Genomic DNA, 20,923 nt, shown 5'->3' with positions numbered 1-20,923 from the left:
TGTCACTGCTGTTGAGGCAGCTTCCTCAGCCATATAGCACATCCAGGGCTTATCTCCACAGTGGTGTCTGAAGAGCAACCATCTCAAAATCTCATGGCTAATGTTGGCGCTCACCTGTTGGGCACATCGATGCTGATGATGCAGGTTTCCAGCAGCTCCCCATAGAGGTCAGTGCAGGTGGCCAAAAGCCACCTCTGGTCATGGGACAGGCAGTAGCCAACGAAGAGCACATTGTACTTCTGGGAGGCCTCCCCAAACGTCTCGCCCAGCTCCGTCTGCTTGTCCTTCACAGGCGCCAGGATGAATGGTGGTGTGTAGAGCCGCAAACACTCGGGTCTCTGTGGGCGAAAAGGGTTCAAGAGTCACACCCGTGGTTCCATAGGCCTCTTAGTGAACGTCAGCACCCGACACCTCCTCAGTGTCACAACCTAGCTGTCCTTCAAAGACCATGGACAAACAGTTAATACCCCCGCCACACTGCACAGAACTGCACTATGGAAACGAAAATTGAATTCCGTCCTATCACGGACACACAAACTTTCAGGCAAATCTGCTTGATGAATCCCATTAGGGAGGCCTCGAAAGCTACCCAACCAGATAATGGAATGAAAACGCAGGACAAGGCGAACAGTAACAACCTCACTTGGTCAGGTTCCAGGCAAGGGGTTATGGAAATAATCAAACCAATCTCCACGGCTCAATGCCTCCAAAAGCGGTGACTGCACAAGGATCCATTTTTAGGGGTCATTTTGGGGTTTTAACCACTTTCAACAGTCGATATGTTCCGCGGGGGAAGTTTCTGAATCGCTGCCCCCGGTCACCCCTGGACAGCAGGACCTTCTGGGCAGGGTGTCTGGAATTTACCTCGGGGCTCTTGAGGGAGTTGTCGAGGGCGAGCCCGGGGCCGAAGCCCGTCAGTGTTTTGACGTTCGTGGAAGCAGGCAGGGGGCGGCGGCACTGAGAGAAGACGGAGAAAGCCAGAGACTTGAGGTGCTGGGCGTAGATGTGGCGTTCCTCGTTCCTCACCGGCTGCAGCAGGTACTGGCAGGGAATTATCTGAGAGACACAAATGCACACGCTGGTCAGACTTTGACCTCCAAGGCACCCAAACACACAGGAGAACGACGAGTCACACAACCACAAAATGACCAATTTCTGAAATGACCGCCAGCGGCTCTTGACTTTTCCTCTATAAATATGCCATCGTTGTACATCAGTGCCGAGTCTCGCAGCTTCAGTTGAATGCTTTGCCTTCTGTTTCCCGCCCCCCTCTCAAAGACAGCCGATTTCTTTTCTCTGCGGTAATCACGGGAGGGGAATGAAGAGGGCACATCCTCTGCTCACGTGCGCGGAGTCCAGCTTCCCAGGCACACAAAGCGGACGCGTGCGGAGCACAGGCAGAGAGCCTCCTTACCTGCACGGACACCGCGTTCCTGATGTGCTGGGGGAGAAACTGGAGCATCTCCAAATAGCAGCGCAGCAGGCCCAGCTTCCACACGTTGGAGTGCGCGGAGCCCTCCGTCTCCTCGTACGAGAACGGGTCCACGATGTACACCACGATGGCCGGCGGGTACGTGATGGCGTGGGACTCGCCGTCCGTGGGCACGCCCACCTTCTCTCGTTCCATGGTGCTGAAAGAGAGGGCGCGAGGTCATTCATTGTGTCCAGTAGAGCAGCTGACCAGATTCTAAAAAAGGTGGTGCTTTCACGGTTTATAAGCTTAAAGATCCAGTCTTTCTTCTGGAGTTTATTCAAGAGGACTGGGGCCTTTCTTATTTAAATTCAAGTAATTCTATTTAATATTATGCATCTATACACAAATGGTTTACTATTGATTTAATATTACTATTCAACTGCAATGTAAGAAATTCATGTAAAATAAATGCACAATAAATTACTTTCTGTAGGCACACATAAGTCTTAAAGCAACCTCAATAATAATCCATCCTCAATCAAATAATCTCATCTTTAATAAAAGCAAGCCTTATTTAAGATGACTGCTTCCAGGAAATGGTATCACGCCGAAGCACCTCTGAGAAACAGCCTGGCAATGGTGGTAGTGTGTACCTCTCTGGGGGTTCGGTGGGCCCCTGAGTTTGGGCAGTGCCGGTGGCGTTGTCCCCTGAGCCGCCCGTGTTCTGCCCGCCCGCCTGCTGCCCTAGCTGCCCGCTCTGGGAGCCGCTGCCCTGCACGCCCATGGCCCCGAAGGGGGCGAAGGAGCCGGGCTTGGCGGACTGCATGTTACTGCCCATGCCCTGGGAGCCTGAGGACGAGTGGGTAGAGGAAGGCGTGCCGCTGGCAGTGGTGGGCAGGGCAGTGCTGGTGCTGCTGTTGGGGAGGGCGGAGCCACCGGGAGCCGGCCCGCTCTGGGCACCGGCCGAGGTGGAGCTCGGGGGCTGCGTGGATGAGGATTGGCTGGATGCAGGAAGGGGGTTGGGCTGTGTGAGTAAAGAGCTGTCCAGAGACTGCGCGGCAAGATACGGAGCTGGGGAGGAGAGAGAGAAAAAGCAATCGTCAACATCTGGGAAGGTCTTTCTAACAACATCCCTCTAACAACTACTCTCCAAGACTCGTACTAGCAAGGTAGCACTACCTGAGCACTGCTTTACATAACATTACTGTCATTTTAGCAAACAATCTTAACCAGAGCGATTTACACACATTATAATTTTTTACATGTGATCCATTTATACAGCTGGATATTTACTGAGGCAATTTTGGGTTAAGTACCTTGCCCAAGGGTACAGCAGCAGCAGCCCTACGGGGAATCGAACCAGCAACCTTTCGGTTACAAGCCCTGCCCCTTACCGCTATGCTACACTGCCACTGTGCTACACTGCTGCAGCCACATGTGTATTTACTCCACTAGGTAAAGCAGCTGTAAAGGGCACTCTGGTAACATGGCGCTAACTATCAGCTCTCGTGGTGCATTTGAAAAGGCCGAGGGGGCTAAGAACGCACCGAGGTCGTGCCGGCACACTTGGGCGTAGAGCTTGAGCTTGGCGAAGGAGTCGCTGTTGCTGCTGGCGGCCTTGAGGAACCACTCACTCACTGGCTGCTCCGCCAGCTTCTTGGCCGCAGCGCCTCCCACACGCACGATGCCATCTGAGTGCACTTTGGAGATGGGCCGGTGCTGGCCGAGCCTGCAAGACTGGGCGGGTCGATGGAAGAAGCAAGGTCAATTAACAGGGCACACGCGAAATCAGATTAGCTATCGCTAACAGCCTGAAATGAATTAGCTTTTACTCCGGCCACTGTATATCGGGTCATGAACAAGGTTTCTAGCAATGGCCATCATTTATATATTAAACTTTGATTGTGGAAAAACAAAAACAAATAAAAATCAGCATCTGTCATTAGGACAGACAAGGGAATTGGCTGTTGATCCACTTCATCCTTCACAAACACCCCCGCCTCCAATACATTAAGATATCAGTGCTTGCCTCTCCTCCCCTTACACTCCTCAGAACCCCTACCACCGCCCCAGCCCAAAAAAAGGGAGTCGGAGCAGCACTGGCTCTATTAAAACATCTGGGCTGGAAAGCTGCACTCAAATTCAAGTTAACCTGGCAGCCATGACATCAGAATGGGCTGCATTCTCAGGGCTTTTTCTCATTTGCCAGCGGTCAAAGAGGTTAACAGCACGGGTCTCGCCCTTCTCTGAACACTGGTACTTCCACATAGCAGCCATATTCATTGCTAGATAATGTTACAATTCAATTCTGACCTAACAGCATGAGAAGCCCTACTTCAGGCTCTTTCCCAGCGTCAGTGAGGTATGTTGCATTGTGTATACCAATACTACTCACAAATGGCAGGAAATGGTTTATGCTGAATAGACATGACGATTTAGGAGGCAAGGAAAAAATCTATGGGAAGAGAGAGATATTGAACCGAAACATTGACAGGCTTTGAATGGAGTAGCCGCTATGTATAAGCAACGAGGTGACAGAGGGCCATGGAGGACGAGCTGGAAGTGTGCGGTTATATCGCTTCCTCGAATAAATCAAACATCCTTTTCATACTGCTCGAATTCTTTATCAGACGCCTCTCCAGTTCAAAAGGGGGAAACCTTTTTTTCATTACTTAAATGCCCTGCTGCTGTTCTGCTGGAATTTGACATGTGTTCAATGAGAAATTCAATTAATACTTAAACATAATCAGCGTTAAGAAATGTATCGATTTTTAACATGCCCTCCTAAAATGTTTGTACGTGCGCACGTACGCATAGTTTGGCAGGTCCTTTTGAAACAATTTGCCGTTGCAGAAAGGCGAATAATTCGATTTCATAATGACCGCAGACTTCAGCTCGTGTCCGTCCTGGCGCAGGGTGAGCAACTGCGTAAGTGGAAATCCCGCGTGCCCATTCCGCAGCAGGAGGCTTTCAGAGGGAACCTGTGATTTGCTATGCGTGACCGCGAAAGGCGTTTGATAGGAGCCGGCCTGATGGAAGGTTATTAGAAAAAGCTGTGCAGCATGGAGGGGCTATTCTGAGCCGCCAAATGGGCTTCTTCCCTCAAAAGAGGTGTCAAAATTACAATCGAACCAGGGAGAGGGTCGGTTCTGGAAATGGGATGGAGGATTTGAGGCACAGAGGTAGATGTACTGTGCCGCGCTGAACGCAGCAGGGCACAGAGCGTTCTCCCTCCACCCCCCGCCTCGGGGCCTCACCTCGTACATGGCCGTCAGGTCCCTGAAGAAGGTTTTGGCACCGTTCAGCAGGGCGTCGTTCTCGGGGCAAAGCACCAGGTAGCCCACGTCCCTCTGGGAGCCGAATGGGTCCAGGAGCAGCTTCTCCCAGTAGGGCAGTCCGAAGGGCGAGAGGACCACGAAGTCGTACTCGTACCCCACCAGGAAGGTGGGGATGGGCAGCGGCTCCGGGGACTCGTCTGTGCCTGGAGTGGAGGGGTGGGGGGGAGGGGGGAGAGTGGAGAGATCCCGTCACGGTCTTCACCAGCCTTTGGAGACCACTTCAGCTCCAGAGCCAGAGCACCAATTGAAAATAAGAGGCTCCCTGCAGGGGAAGCACCTAGACCCAGCAGACTGACTGAGGTAGCTATTGACTGACGGTAAACTCTCCATCTTGATGAGGTGTCTATTGATCCACAGCCTTGACTCTTGTGCCTGCTTCACTGCCAACAGGCAGGCTCCTCACTATACCCCTGGAGCAGGAAGTCATGAGAACTGCCAACTGGTAAATGCCCTTAAGACGCTCAACTTAAGTCGCTGTGAGGTGTGTCCCTTGCCGCTTACCGTAGGAGCCCCGGCCAGCCATCTTGTGGAACTGCTGCCAGGTGAGGGGACCCTGCACCCCCCAGGAGCGCACCGTTCTCTTCTTCTGGATGGCGTCCTGCAGCACCGGCTGGAGGGACAGCAGCATGCGCAGGACGTCCTGGGAGCACAGCGTGCTGACATCCACCGCTGGGGAGAGGGAAGGGGACAGTCAGCACATGAGAAACAGAAGCCACCGGCAGACAGACACTTCCCCTCATGACTGGGGCACACAGGCTCACCGTTGCGCTTGGCCCAGTGGTGGAGGCAGGTGCTTTTGACCAGGGTCTCGTCCACCTTGCCGCCGGACATGTTGTCCATGAACTGGCGGCCGTGCTCCAGCGCCAGGTAGCAGTCGCTGTGGTAGTCGCGCTCCTCCACGCGCACAAAGGTCGGGGCGGCCCCGGGGGCCCTGGCCGTCGGGCCATCGGGCTCCAGGGCCGAGATGGGAGAGAAGGGGTTGGTGCACTGGTCCTGGAGCAGCAGGATGAGCTCGTCGGGCACGTGCTCCTTCAGGCTGCTGGCCCGCTCCAGGGAGGCGCTGCGCAGCGCCTCAAAGCGCTTCTCCGCCTCCCGGCTCACGTCCGAGCCCCGGCCGATGATGTCCAGCTCGTCCTCCAGGAAGAGGCCCGAGCCGTTGCCGTAGCGGCGGTTCATGACTGCGCTGAAGCCGCAGGTGCACGAGTACTGCACCTCGCAGTTGGGGTCGCTGATGTAGACGCCCACGTCGGCGCCCTTGATGTTCATGTTGCAGACGCAGATGCAGCAGCTGTCGAAGTTGCAGTCCTTGAAGAGGTTCATGACGGACTCGGACAGGATGAGGGTGACGTAGAGGCTGTGGGCCTCCGGGATGGAGGGCACGGTGGCCGGCTCCACCGAGTTGAGCGGCCGGCAGGTGGAGGGTGTGGAGGCGGGCGAATACAGGTCCGAGTTCTCGTACTTGAGGGAGCCCTGGACGCTGGAGGGGCCGCGGGGCGTGCGAGGAGTGCGGGGCGTGCGGGGGGTGGGGGCAGAGAAGCGGGGCGTGGCGGGCGAGGGGAGGATGCCCGCGCCGCTGTTGCTGGGAGGCGCGCTGTTGGACATGAAGGGCGTGTGGGTTTGGGGCGTGTACGTCTGGTTGTACTCCTGGTCCATGGCGCTGCCCACACTCGGTATGTTGCTGTGAGAAGGAGATAGCACACGTTAGGACAGAGCCAAAGCCTCCCGTTACCATACACACAGTTCAGCCAATCACGTCAGCGCTGCCCAGGCAGATGACCGTGGAGCTGTTGCCTTGGAAGACGATGACGATGTAAGAGGGCTCCCGCGATTGTGATACGGAGAACTGCTGTCTCATTGTGGAACTGTACACATCCTGTCCCCGTACTGTCACTATACTCACTATATGCACTTTTGTACGTCGCTTTGGATAAAAGCGTCTGCTAAATAAATAAATGTAAATGTAAATGTAAATGATACAGGGACTATTTTGGGCTGGGAGCAGAGAGAGGTGAGAAAGCACAGCGTGTTCCGAGTGTGCGGACATGACTCCTGGAACTACTTAGGGCGCGCTTCTTAAAATAAGAGCAGGTTTCCGTACGGCGCCGAGGCCCGCGCTCCTAAAGAAGCGACCCTTTATTCCAAGGTGCTTAAGTACCCTGAGCTATAAAAGGGGTTTGGCCGTCATATAAACAGCCTTCCCATGACCATTTTACAGCCTGTGAATTTACTGCCAGGCTTAGCACTCTGCAAACGGCTCACCAGAGCAGCCGTTCTCTCTCTGCAGCCCGGTTTATAGGATTGGTGGAAACGTTTTTCACCCCCTTTTGTGGGACTTCTATAAAAGAGCTAAACATCTGATTAAAGTCATTGTCCACTGAGGAACATCGATGGCAGCACATCCTAGATGCTGAATACCATCCACACAGACGCCCAACTGTCACTGCCCAGAAATCCACACAACAATCACAGGGGAACTCGCTTAACACTACTAATTTACATACACCGCAAACTCGGTGAACCAGGCCTAAATATAAATCTTTCAGGAAGCCATGCTAAATTGAAACCCAACTCCCGCTAAAACACTGAAGGGACATCTGGTCATCAAAGACAACATGAAGGGGGAAAAAAAAGTTTCTTTACGCAAAGGGCACTGCGCTTCTTTAGAACAGCTTTAAACCGCGGTCAGAGTTGTCTTTACTTCAAACAGAGGTGTCACCTCCAATTAACTCCGATTTCACACACGTTTCAGGTTTTTTCCTCCAGTCTGGCGGCACAAACAACGTGCTTCGGAAAGGGAAACTTTCTACAGGGGTGAGAAATAAATTACCCGGAGAAGGAGAGAAGCGTAAATTGCATTCCGGATCTGACATCCCGCAGCGCTGGGAGTTAAGAAGTGAAGGGGAATCCGTCGCAGCGGCTTGGGAAATCCCCATTGGTTCCAGCAGATTTAGATATACGTGCTTTTTTGTTTTTTTGGAGAGGGCAGGGAGACGGGGGAGCTCCGCTGCTGTTACCTGTCCTTGTTGAGGAAGGTCATGGGGGGCACGGGGTTCAGCAGGTCCAGTTTGCCCACGGTCCAGCTGGGCCTGTAGAAGCACTCCTCTGGCAGCTTGATGGGCGGCAGACACTGGCTGGGCAGCGCCTTGAGGGGGGCAAACATGGAGCAGCCCACGAACGCCTGGCACATCTCGGGCTTGTAGACGAAGGAGAAGTCCTGCGTACAGGAGGAGAAACACAGGCACAGACAACAACTGTAAAAAAAAAAAAAAATAAGTCTGTAACCACAAGACAGGAAAGCATGATGCTGGTCACTGCTCGGCACCATTTTAACTAACAACCTGTGTATTTATGTTCATGTTCCACCTGATAAAAGCTACACACGTTCAATGTCATGTTGATCACTTAATTTGCCGGAGTTAAATAATGGAGATATTCAAATGTGACCGGGGTTGTAACCTAAGCAACGACAAGAAACGAGAACCATTTCTCCATCACCTTTAAACTTAAGGGGTGAGGCGGTTAATGTGGTGTTTTCCAAAGATTAACTTGGGAAGATCAGGAGACAAATATTTAAAGCTTGAGATGGCATTAATCAGTGTACTCAGTGGCCGTCACAGAAAACAAGTGTAATTAGCGGCGGTAATCAGGAGAGAGTGGGCTGCTGGTGATGAGCTCTCCCTCACCACCGCTCTCAAGGCCCACGCGAGCGGGACAGCGCCTCCCCCCGTTGACCTCAGGGGCGCCGGTACCTTGATTTCAGATGGCTTGGGGCTGCAGAAGCTCTCCTCCACCTCGATCTTGAACTGGCCGCCCAGCGAGGAGGAGCCGTCCAGCAGGGTCGTGCCGGTCACCGCGTCCATGCTGCCATAGTCCTTGCTGCCCATGTTCATGGGGGAGTAGCCCATGATGTGCTGCTCCAGGGAGGGGGGGGTGGGGAACATCTGGTGCAGGTCTGCCGTACCTGCAGCGCAAACGCGGAGGTGGGGTGGGTGAGGGGAGGGGGAATGGAACATCTCATTAAAAGAAGGCTCTGCCATTGGCATCAAAATACAAGCAGGAAGGGGAGCTCACTACTGAAGCCAAATGTTTTCACATGATCCCTTTCCAGGATAACTATATCTGGTAAAGCAAAAATGTTTTGTTCATGATGTCCAAGTTCCTCAGCCTGACGGTGAACAAATCCATTTCTCTTAAAATGATGTGGGGGGCAGCACTTGACATACATGAGCAACTTAGTTAGACTCAGCACAAATCCCAGAGAAAGTACTGATATTTCACCCATGAACATGGTCATTTCCACCAACACTCCAGCACAAAACCAGCTGGACAGCGTAAGATGAGCAATTTGCCCCACTTGAGGGTATCAGTTATACAAACACAGATTGAGGAGCTTGTTGCGGTAATCGAGCACTGTTTAGCTGAGTATACTCCACGTGAGTCTGACAGTGGTTCCCCTCCCCTTTCTCCTTTCAAACAGGCAAAAAAAGAAAAATCCCAACTATTTCCACTAGGGGGCAAACTCCAAGGAAATTTGACAGGTAATGTATTTATCTCCAATGAGCTGTTCAAACAAATCCTCGTTCGAACAGAGGAGAGCCTACTCACTGTCACTGAGGAATGAAGAACCTATTTGAGAGGCCCTGAATGCGCTTTCAGCAAACAGCGGTTTGAGGGGATAAAGAGGAGAAGCGATGAGCTGATGATAAATGCTGGGAGATCTTACTTATGCACGGGAGAGAGTCGAGCGTCGCTGGCTTCGGTTCCTTATTGCCGGATTTCTCGTCCGTCCCGCTGGCAGCCCGTCTTGAGCCAGGCTACGGGGATGAAAATGCCAAAATGTCACTCACCTGCACTGACATCGTTTCTACAACAAGACCCCATCAGAACATTGGCCCACACCATGACTCCTGAATAACCTGAGGCCATCCTAGACAGATTTCATGCTAAGAGTCCTGAGGAGTCAGGAGAACACTTTGAGAGACCCCTTGCCGGCCCGGCCGCGGCTCGTAGGTGCTAATCCGGTATCGCCACGCGGCGATGCTTCCGGGGATTGCCAGGGCCTACTCCGGCTAATGGGATATTCACTGGGTTGTGGTTTAGCGCCGGCCGGCCTACTGACCGCAAGCTCGTCCTCGTCCGAGTTGAAGAGGTTGTCCAGGTCGTTGATGGACACGGCCAGGTCGGTCTCGTGGATCAGGCTGGTGGAGGTGGTGCGGTTGTGGGCCCCAGCGCGCTGGGTGTCTGTGGGGGTGCGACAGAGAGGGGGGGACAGCGGTAACTGTCAGGTTTCCCGAGCAGCCGAAAGCCCCAGCTGTGCTCTGGCGGGCTCTCGTTACGCATGGCAGAGGAGCTTGTGTAATGGACTTGGAGCTCGGGGATCAGGGTCAGCCCTCTACAGGGAAGGGGAAACTGAGGGCCGAGCGCCCGGGCTAAGCTAAGCGAGCGCGGCCGAGGCTGACCGCGCAGCCTGGGGGCAGCATGCCCACGATACGCCCTGAGGCGGGCGCCTCCCCCCTCGTCTACACAGAGCTAAAGGGCCTGATGGGATAGCGAGGGGGAGTGGCAGCCCTGTTACCTGACATGAAGAGAGACAATGAGTCCTCACCATCTGTAGGGCCCGATCCGCTGTCCTCCCCCTAGAGAAGAGAGGGGGAGAGAGAGGGGGAGAGAGAGGGGGAGAGAGAGGGAGGGAGAGAGGGAGGGAGAGAGGAAGACATCACTTGTAACGCTTCCTTCACTCTGTGATAAACCCAGTCCATAACGCAAACACACACAAATGTTCACATGAAACGTGATTTTAAATGCGGTTACCAGGTGCACTAATTTGCTAATTTTTTGCTAGGGTTTAACGGTGTAGTGATTGACCAGTTGCAAATGTATGATGTTTCAAAAAACTTATTTGAAAATTCATTAAAACAAGTGGCGGAGGCTCATCCCTCCAAATACTGAGGGAACTTGGAACCAGTCCAATGGAAGGCACTCCAAAATGAATGTTTTATGCATGTTCATTTAACTTTTTTCTGTAGTCTTAAAAACAACTGCCGCAGGTGTCTGTTGTTTTAAGACCACAGAAAAATGAAACAAGCACAGAAATGCTTATTTTGAGAGCTTCCTATTGGACTAATTTCAATAAGCAACATGAAAAAATTCCTTAAACGTACAGGCATGACAACGTGTGCAGGTTATCAGAAAAAAAAAAAAAAAATTCTCAGACGCAGAATGAGGTTAATGCAATTCCAGCGCTTCTGAGAGGATACTTGTGATCCGAGCGGAGCGCCTCGGAATGGTATGTTCCAGCCATTAATTTCATCATGCTTCAGGGGGTTTATCTGAGTAAAGGGTTTAATCCGTTTCCCCATAAAGGTCTGCCGAATGGCTCCCAACAACAATTCCACAGCCACAAAGGCCTCTATTCTCTTATTAATAACTTGTCTTCGTGTGCATTCTGGGGTACGGCGTCTCATCGTCCACAAGCACTTTGTCGTCTGAGGGGTGACGTTTGTCTGTCACACAGACCTCGTTATGTTCGACCTGTCTGCCTGGAGGAGCTTCCCCCATGTCACTCTAGCCTGTCCCCTCTTCAAGCTACACTTCAGCACCCCCCAACTCATGTGTGATCTTTTGCCTCTCTTACATAAAACTGTGAAATGCACTTCCACATGCATAACTGCACGTAATTGGGCATGTGGAGATTCACTTGCATTTGTGCAGTAAGCGTTAACATTATATTTGGAACGATAAGAGTCCCTAAGTTGTGCATGTTTCTTTATACTTTTACGTCACGCACGTGTGATCTCAGCACCGTGTTTAGCAGGGGCGCTTGTTCATGGGTGGTTAGCGGTGTCCTGTTTGTCCGATCTTTCATGCCACCGTACTGGATGTGCGAGTCACATCTGCCAACTGACAATAATGCAACAATGTAATATACGTTTCCCTCCTCGGGGTGCTGGCTGAAATACAGTGACCTTGATAACTGAGAACGCCGCCACAAATCAAGGAGGACGTACGAGCAGTGAAAGAAATGACGCAGCCGCTAACACTTCTCCACACATGCCGTACTGCACAATGAATCAATGTGTGTATTACACCCAGACAGACGCAGAGCTCCGTGAGGTTGGGCTTGTAATTTATACCGCAGGAAATCAGGACATCTGAAAATACCACTACTATGACGCACGTGCAGATAATAGGTTTTATATGTACACGCGTTATATTTAAAAACGAAACAGATAAGACATCTGCTCGATTCAGAATGCTGTCAGTGAACTCGCATGTCAAAATGCCAAGAGTGTAAAAATTTTAAATGTCAAACGTGTACCAACGCATAGAAACAGCGCCTTTGAGTTACTGCACAGCATTGTGAAATTGGTTCCTTCAGATAAGTCACATGACGCTCGGAGCGGGGGAATACTTCCTAAAACACATTCCAGTCACCGGCAGGTTCATTCCTAACGCAGCACAAACACACGCGATTATCTAAGACGCATCATCGCTGCCATTAACGGCCACGACGACTCGAACAATCAAAGCCCGCTTCAATAGCTTTGCGCACTTAACACTGAAGTGTGAATTCTGTGCTGTTACTCGCGCTGATTAAAGAGAGCCGGCGAGGAGCCTGCTAGCGAGCGCAGAGAACAGCTGAGCTGTGCTGGGGAATGCCTGAGGAGGACCGGAGTGCCTGTTCTGAGGACTCCCTCAGACCGGGTTTCCTCATATCGGGGGTCTGAGGAAAGCGGAGACTCTCCCCTCTCTGCGCAGCCGGCCGCTTACGCACCACAAATGGAAAATGTCACCCGTCGCGGGGGCCAGGAACTGCACGCTATTCTTTAAGCAGTACCGGTTACCGGGTATTTTGCGCTGACGTGTGACGCGGCGACGTGCGCGACGGCCGCGCTGTGCGTCGCTCCCGCCACGACGGCCGCGCGCACCCTTCTGTGACTCGAGCGGGTCCCCGGTCAGACAGCGAACCGCTACCTACTTGCGCACCGACAGTGATAACAGGCTGAGAAGGTGGCAGAGACATTTTATTAATATTTTTATGCAGCAAGTTGCTGTTGAAGTGAGCTTGTTTACAGGAGCTGTGATCAATGGAGAGGAGAGGCCTCCAACGTGGCAGCCAAGCAACAAAACCCAGTACACCAGCAGGAGTTTCTGTCTCTGCAAAGAACATTCTAACATCTCTGCAATCATTCTTTAAACTGGAGTCGGTGGACACCAAAAAACAATAAACAGCCAAACAGTGATATAGCGCAAGACTGTTCAGCAACGTCATTTTAAGTATTTACGGGTTTGATTTTGTTTTACTGTTTATTAGGTATACAGTTCAAATGTACTGCTTTGAGCTGGAGGCTCTGTTTACACATGGTTCCTGTAATAGAGAAAGAAGGAAATAAAGAGGATTTAAGTCTGTGAGAGCCACTGTTCGAAGATCTGCAATGACAGCTAGCTAATGGGTTCTATAACTTTGTGTCAGGTCATTGAAAGCAATAATAAATTATTATCAGTGCAGAATAATGAGACCGACGCATGGAACACCCTATGTGAGCTTAAGTGTTATCGTTTAAAAGTTAATAAAAAACCACAATGTGGAAAATTTGGATATCCGCCCAACCCGACGGCACAGAGTGTTTTTGGTTTTACCTCCGCCGCCTCTCGTAAGAGGTCTTAAACACGAGCATTGTTTTCAGGCGTGGGCCACTTGGCCGAGAGCGCGGGCTCGGGAGGGAGGTGTGGGGGACCCCTGGCTCCGACCAAATCCTGCCGATAAACGGCTCGGAGGAAACCGGGCCAATTCGCAGGAAGGCCCAACAATGGCGCCCGCCGAGGGACCGTCACACTGCAGCGTCGCGGGGCTGGCAGGGAGGCCGTGAGCGAGGGGGGGCTTCTGCAGGAGGGGGGGGGGGGGGGCTCAGAACTCAGCGGTTTGCGGAGGGGCTTCACTGCACAGCGTGGCCGCCAGCACCGGAGGAGCCTGGGGAAGCACAAGGCTCCATGCTCATAAAAAGGGGATTTAGAGGAGGCCCGGCCTTTAAAAGGGTACGGTTCAGCGAGTGGGGTGGAACAATTATCCAGGGTTTAGGTGGGCTGTTAAAACACCCTCTAACCCAGCTACACAGCTAACCCCGGCTTTTGGCACGTCGCGGGAGGGGACGGGGTCTGCCAGTTACGGGATAGCCGCAGGTGACTTGGACTCCGCACTTTGTCCTGTAGTGGGCACCTGAACCTTGCCCCAAAATACGGAGGGAGGGGGCCTGGATATTGGGCAGGTCACGCGGGAAATTGGAAAAATGACAACTATTCACTTGGCATCCTCCAGCCTTAAGAACAATGGGAGTTTGAGCCTGGCCTTCCTGTGCTCTTTCAGCTGGGGTGGCCCGATCTCAGCTCCTGTCCCTTACCTTGTGTTTCTTCCCGGGCTCTCTCTCTGCGCCCTGCTTGTCCTTTTTGTCCGGGAACAAGAACTCCTCGTCCCCCTCCACGAAGGCATAGGGGTCCACCTCTGGCTCGTGGTCGCCGTCGGAGATGGCGGCAGAGAGGTACTGGTTCCTCCTCTGCACATACATGTGCACCAGCTCTTCAGACACTTTCAGAGGCTTCTTGGAGGTGGACATCACCCTAAGGAAGGCAGCACAGATTTAATTTAAGGGGAAACTACCTTTCTTACAGTTCAGTCACTACAGTATAGTACAGATTAGTATGGATACTGTATGTTACATACACACATTTACATATACATACACAGATGCATAATGGATATATAATAAACATACAATAAACATACATACCACACTCACTGAAATAAAAGCAAAACAACTGTTCAGAGCATTAGGGAGTTGTGCTTAACAAAGCTTGCCAAGCCCTTACTTGTCTGACATACCATTTCAAATCAGGTAAATCAAAGTAGGGCCATTCAGATCCAAGCCCTAAAGCACTTGACACTCAGTTAAAAACAATTCGGGAGATTTTACGATCAATCTTTTTTTCAAAGCCGGATATCCCCCCTCCCCCGAAGAACACAAATCTCTACCGTGCCTTATTTGGGTAGGCCAGAGATCAATATCTCATTGCCTTCAGACAATATTTCTTACAGTGAACATCCAACAGAATCCAATATTTGACCACAGTTATCCAAAATCTGGATTAAGTGCAGACTTCACTGCATGGTAGTGAAATTCTCAGCCTGTTGAGGATGGATATGACTGATACTGCAGTGATATAAGAGAGGACTTGTTTTACACTTCATGTGTTAAAAGGAGGCAGTCAACACAGGAGAACCCAGCTACTTGAGTGGGCATGACTGAAGCATCTCTGATGTTTCTGCAAAAGCCACACACATAAAAACACACTGAAGACTAGTACCCAATGCAGATATGACTCTCCATACAATTCAAAGCATGGAGATTGTGACTGGTGTAGGTACAGCGGTACTTGTATTTGGCTTGGAGTCCGCTGAAGGGACAGCACCTGGCCTAGGGCCAAAAGTGCTTACCCTGGCTTGGAAATCATAAACAGGGAAAAGGAAAATGGGAGCTGGGGTGGAGCAGGGATGCTGTGAACGGCTGAGATGAAAAGGAAGTGGTGACTGATTTTTATACTTGCGGATGGAACTGGTTTAGTAATTGTGCAGGGAATTTGTGAAATCTTCATTTGTGGCTTCACCAAGTGACAGGGGCGGCTTGACCTTCTGGAACAGTGGGCGATGAACTTTTCCTGCCGCATTTCTTTGGAAGACTGAAACTGTCATAAGTTCCAATTCCCACCGAAACTCCACTTCCCCTTACATAAAAAGCTGAGGGCACTTCCTGCGCAAAGCTTCGACCGTGGCCAGTTGTGACTGTCTGCATAAAGCACCACGGCGCCCGTCCTCAGAAGCTGAGGGCATTGTGGGCGTTTGTCCATTAGCAAGGTTCCCCTTTTCTGCCACATACTTGTGTAATTCCCCTTCCGCATGCACGGAAGGCACCCCCGGCGCCCCCAGAGGCTCTGACCCTGGCTCACGCCCGCCACCCCTCGTGTGCACGGCCGGCTCTGATCTGAGGCGACAGCGGAGAATAGCCCCACTGGAGATTAGCAGCCATTCAAAGGCCCGGCCGGGGGATTACGCACCGCCATAATAGCTGAGAACGGTCCTGGAGTTACATAACCCCGCAGTAATTCCAATCACCATCGACATCAAGCACCCGCCCCCACCGATGAGTGCTCTTTTTCACGCGGTGGCCCCTGAATTCGTTCTTAGGATGCCGCTGGCCTTTCTTTCAGTCAGGGGAGAGGGGTCCATCTCTTCATCTATCCCCATCTCTACTGAAATCTCAGGTGTCAGAAATCAATAGCGGTCCAGGCCCGCGGCACTCGGCCCGCCTGTTAGAATGTATGATGTCAAAAGGCCACATAGCGAGGGATTAATGTGCCGTGTGTGCTTAACGCGGCAGAGAACATTCTGATCTGAGAGGCGAAGCCCGGCTTTGTGTCACCATCGCCACCATCGGAAAAAAACACTTCCCCCACTTCACGCCCCCCCCACCACTGCAGTCTGTGCTCATCGTTCAGATCAACATGGAGCTTTGATAAGAGGTCAGAGGCTGCACCTCCTCTGGCCCCTAGGAGGCATTTACCCCAGATATTGTAAATTATTCGCAGATACTCAGCGACAGCTACGGATGTTCTTTTGTAGACCACTCTTTGAGAACATTGATAACAACCCAGCAACTGAGAGTACTTACAGCTTCAACAATGGCAGAAACAGAATTTTCAGTATGACACGGAGCTGACTATCTGTCCAACACATGGAGAATCTGTGCACTTACTCTGTGACTGACACAACGGCATCCTGCCCTGCTGGCTCCTCCCTCAGCTTGTCTCCGGGCAACTGCGGTGTGGGGCAGTCGGCATCTTTCTTCTGTGGCAGGATGAAGAACTTCCAGGGGGCGTGGGCCGCGTCCTCCTCCAGGTTGACGGCCGCGCCCACGTAGACCGTGGGCTCCAGGGGCTCGGGGTAGGCCGGGTGGAAGGGCTGGGCCAGGCCGTCCAGGCGGGGGTCCTCCGGGCCCTTAGGGGGCGCCAGGCAGGGCTCGGAGGCGGGCTGGTAGAAGTGTTGGTTGTGGGGGGTGGCGGGGTTCTTCATGGCTTCGCCGGCCTCCTCCCCTCGCTCGCAGGGGTGGGGGCTGAGCGGAGGGGGCTGGGGGGAGCCGGGCATCTCGGGCGGCCCGGCGTGCAGCTGGGGGGTCTTGGCGACGGTAGAGGCGACCACTACGTCGGCAGGGCGCAGGCCGGAGAAGCGGGCCCCTTCCTGCCCCCGCATGCCCAGGCGCTGGCCGGCGGCGTCGGGCTCCAGTGCCGCGTCCTCGCAGGCCGAGCTGCGATGGTGGAACGGCGTCTGCGGCCTCTTCTGCTGCTTCTCTGCCTTCTCCGGCTTCTCTGCCGCCTTGTGCTTGGGGGGCGGCTGGGGGGGCTGGCCGGCGGACTGGGGCTGCCCCGGGGTGCTGCCTGCTCGCTGCTTCAGGTTTTTATGCCTGGGAAAAAAAAAACACACATGAAAAACTATCTGCTTCATCTCCTAACTATCAGTTCAGTCAGCCACCCGTTTCAGAACAACCCCCCAAAAGTGCTCCTCGGCTACAACTGAGGGAACACACAGCCCTGAGAAAAAGCAGGTCTGCTCTCCCACAGCTGTGCCCTCAGATAAATATTGGTTAAGGGCCACTGAGAATGTCATGGTTTTTAACTCAGTAAGGTGTTTGTCTCCTACAGCAGATGCGATCCCTCTTTGGTTCTCTGGTTATTGTATATGCACAAGCCCACAAGGAAAAGGACAAGCATAGCGCTTTTTTCTCAGCTAAAACCCTGAAAATCAGTAAATTATCTCTGTCAAAAACTAAAAACTAAAAACTGTTCTGATATTATGGTAGGAGACATCGTATCAAATTATTTTTGGAGCCGTCAGAGTCTAGCCTGCTTACAGAGATGTCATTTTTAATTCAGCTTTTTTGGTAGCCCCCTGCAAAACTGCAAGTGATCAAAACATCTCTTGCTGTTACAAAAAAAAACAAAAAGGACATTCTACCCAATTATGATGCGCTTTGACACAGAAAAACTGTAGACCAGCGTTTCCCAAACCTCTCCTGGAGGACACCTTGTCCTGCATGTTTTAGATCTTTCCCTGCTCCAACACAGCTGATTCAAATGATCAACTCGCTATGAACTCCTGAAGCTGCTTAATAACAAACTGATCATTTGAATAAGCCATGCTGGAGCAGGGAGACATCTAAAGCATGCAGGACAAGGGGTCCTCCAGGAGAGGGTTGGGAAACCACCGCTGCAGACCATTAAACTCCTCCGTCTTTTCCCCTCCAGCTATTATTGGCCTTCTCAGTGTAATTACGCTTTCAGACTGTTACACTTCGTGTTGCCGTATTTATTAAGCCAGGCAGCACAGGAGATTCTGTGGATCCTCAAACCCTCACTTCACACTGCAGCCAGTGCGTTTCTCTGTCACCTTGTTTACTGTCTGACACTGCAGCAGCGGCGGCTCTTGGTAACACCCCCCCCAGCACACAAATATCCTGTTTTGCGCTTGTTCGGCGGCGTTGTTTTTGTGCGTGCCCTTTCCCTCTGTGGTCACGCAGGGGGGATCAAATTGGCCAGAGAGCCAGGCCGCGGCGGTCAGGCCCGGGTCAGATGCCTGCTGTGCGGAGGGCCAGTAATCCCCGGTCCCCGTCTGCCACGCACGCCAACCTGTTTTCCGACACCCCCCGGCTCCTGGCCTTCGCTGTCAACACGTCCTGCACACGGGTAAACACGTGTGACCGGGTGGCTCCGCTCTCGGGACCCGGGCTCACGTTTCAGCCACGCCTCACGGTGGGTGCACCCCCGTCTCGCACCCCCGGGGGGGCAGAATCTGTTCGGTCCGAGGGACGTGCGAACGCGAAGGCCGTGGGGCCACGCATGCGGTGGGCTGCTCTGTGTTTACCGCTAAGCTCCCTCTTTAGCAGCGGGGGCCGTTTCTCCTCTAACTACTTCAGGGGATTAGGAGGCAATCAGCTGCTTAAATGCCGCCGGTGGAGCGAAAGAGGAAGGAGTGTAAACAGGCCCCCTGCGAGAGCCGGAATGGCGTCCGCGCGCGCCTGTGACTGTGAGGTGGTTAATTTTTTTTTTTTTGTCAAGGGATTCCCTTTTCAATGTCACCCCCTGGTCTGGGTCCCTTCCAGCGAGCCAACGCAGGCTGCCGACTTTCTCAGCGTTCTCAAACCCCAATCTCCCAGTCAATGCACAAGGCCGTTTCAAAGTGATGAGCAAGGTGGTTTCCTGATCTGAAGTGAAAACCGCGCATGAGGCAAAAAAAAAGAGCCACGCTGGTCCATGTTGGTGTTATGAGGCGTGGCATGTCAAGCGGGCTGTTTACGGGCGACTTGCGCCAAAGCTCATCTTTCATTCCGGAGAGACGCAGCACCTCGGATGCGGCCGAATGTGCTGACCGCGAACTTTGCATTTGGTGGGTGGAGGGCTCAGGACCGGCCCCCCGGGGCCCGCTGGTCCGCGTCTGCCGCCGTTCCGGGCCCACGTTAACTCATTCAGGCCTGCAGAGCCATTAATCACCATTACCGCTTCCCCGAGAGGGGGCCGTTTTTAGCGGCAGACGCCTCCCCCAGCGACCGTTCCATCACAGCGCCGGAGAGTATCACTCAGCTCCGCGGGGAACGCGGTGACAGGAATGACACTGCGTGCGGCTGACAGGACAGGCACATAAAGCAGGAAACATGCGCTCGCGTCAGAGACGCACTGTGTGAACAGAACGTTCATCTCTCTATAGAAAAACTGCGGGTTAAAAATTATTCAAACAAAACACCACCTGTTAGCAAAGGAGGACCTGCAGCGTTCTTAAGACAAGCGTCCCAGCACAGTAACACAGTCCACCCGAGAGAGGTGTGTGGCTGTATACGCACCTTGAGCAGTTGCAGTTGGACCTCTGCGTCAGCTCCACGAAAGCCCAGGAGCCCACTTTGTCTGCGGTCTCCTCCTCGCAGCTGCCATTGGCCGTCGCTGAGAACTTCCGCCTGCAACACCAAACGGAGCTCAATGAACCAAACTGCTCAGGGTTTTTTTTTTCCCCACCCCAACTAGCTCTCCAAACAGGAACTACAAAGCAGCGTAGCATCCGGTTGGCAACATCCTCAAAGCAGCCAGACTGACTCAGAAGTCCTTCGAAATATTAAAAGGAGGCTGAGGTAATGTTTTGCTCTCCTTCAAACATTCTGAGCCATCGGCTCAGCCGCAAGCCACTTGTGTGTGAAGATGGAACTCTGCAAAGTCAAGGGCCCACTTGAGTGGGACACAAACAGGAAGGGGGGATTGGTTCGTGAGAGTGGGTGGAGCCGTGGGCCACGTACTTGTTCTGGGCTCGGTTGATATTGCACTCCTGCCACACCCGCTCCACCACCTGGCTGGCCAGCTTGCGCGGGATCTTGCCGCCGTGGTGGCTGGTGCTGTCCGTGCTGAAGACGTCCGACGCCGAGGAGAATTTCACCCACTTCTGCGCCGACTGGGAGTCTACTGCGTTTGGGGAAGGGGGGGGGGGGGGAGAAGACGTGGTATAAGGCACTATTCTCCATCATGAGGGTACCCTGATAGAGCTTTAAATAGCCCCAAACAAGAGCTACTAAATGGGCCTGTTACAAACAGCTTGTTGAACTGATCTACCTTCCCTATTATCTCTTAGACACAGCTAATGGTGCTTTTAGCTTTTAGAGGGATAAAACTTTCTCAAAATAAAACAGCTACACAACAAGCCGTGCATGACAACAACACGCTTATGGATGAAGTGTTTATGATACTCGTAAGTGGTCAGCTGAGAGCAGGCGTACCTGTCTGGGCCTCCTCGGGCGATGTAGGAGGAGTCAGGGTGACCGAGGAGATGGCAGGGTCTCGTTGGGAAGCAGGCACTTGGTGGCCACCCGAATAGACAGCTGTGCAGTGGGAGGACCCCATAGGGGTCACGGCAGGGATATCGGACTGAGGGACCAGCACCAAGCAGGCTGGGTACACCATTCGAACACCACCTTCAATACCACAAGAGAGAGACATCCTTAGCCACTGAAACCTGTGCATTAAGCATATTTACGTTTTATCTGTGGAAATTAATAATTCATAAATGATCCACACTGCTTGGCCATACTGG

General features: G+C 52.6%; 1 protein-coding gene across 1 annotated transcript in view; it reads right to left on the bottom strand.

Annotated features, from left to right (window-relative positions):
- med13a (mediator complex subunit 13a) overlaps window positions 1-20,923 on the bottom strand; it is a 69,268-nt gene that overhangs the window by 3,665 nt on the left and 44,680 nt on the right. The window contains exons 6-23 of the mRNA XM_036523705.1: window positions 20,610-20,804; window positions 20,136-20,298; window positions 19,692-19,802; window positions 16,557-17,261; window positions 14,151-14,367; window positions 10,358-10,388; window positions 9,872-9,993; window positions 9,476-9,566; window positions 8,502-8,713; window positions 7,767-7,966; window positions 5,514-6,430; window positions 5,254-5,421; window positions 4,672-4,895; window positions 2,962-3,151; window positions 2,068-2,485; window positions 1,415-1,631; window positions 865-1,056; window positions 115-338 (exon numbers count right to left, since the gene is read on the bottom strand). Of these exons, the coding sequence (XP_036379598.1) occupies window positions 115-338; window positions 865-1,056; window positions 1,415-1,631; window positions 2,068-2,485; window positions 2,962-3,151; window positions 4,672-4,895; window positions 5,254-5,421; window positions 5,514-6,430; window positions 7,767-7,966; window positions 8,502-8,713; window positions 9,476-9,566; window positions 9,872-9,993; window positions 10,358-10,388; window positions 14,151-14,367; window positions 16,557-17,261; window positions 19,692-19,802; window positions 20,136-20,298; window positions 20,610-20,804 (4,597 nt within the window). The remainder of the gene's footprint in view (window positions 1-114; window positions 339-864; window positions 1,057-1,414; window positions 1,632-2,067; window positions 2,486-2,961; window positions 3,152-4,671; window positions 4,896-5,253; window positions 5,422-5,513; window positions 6,431-7,766; window positions 7,967-8,501; window positions 8,714-9,475; window positions 9,567-9,871; window positions 9,994-10,357; window positions 10,389-14,150; window positions 14,368-16,556; window positions 17,262-19,691; window positions 19,803-20,135; window positions 20,299-20,609; window positions 20,805-20,923) is intronic.

The sequence above is a fragment of the Megalops cyprinoides genome, chromosome 3 (genome assembly GCF_013368585.1).
Source record: "Megalops cyprinoides isolate fMegCyp1 chromosome 3, fMegCyp1.pri, whole genome shotgun sequence".
Lineage (NCBI taxonomy): Eukaryota > Metazoa > Chordata > Actinopteri > Elopiformes > Megalopidae > Megalops > Megalops cyprinoides.
The sequence above is the reverse complement of the archived record's forward strand: the minus strand, read 5'-3'. Positions and strand labels throughout refer to the sequence as shown.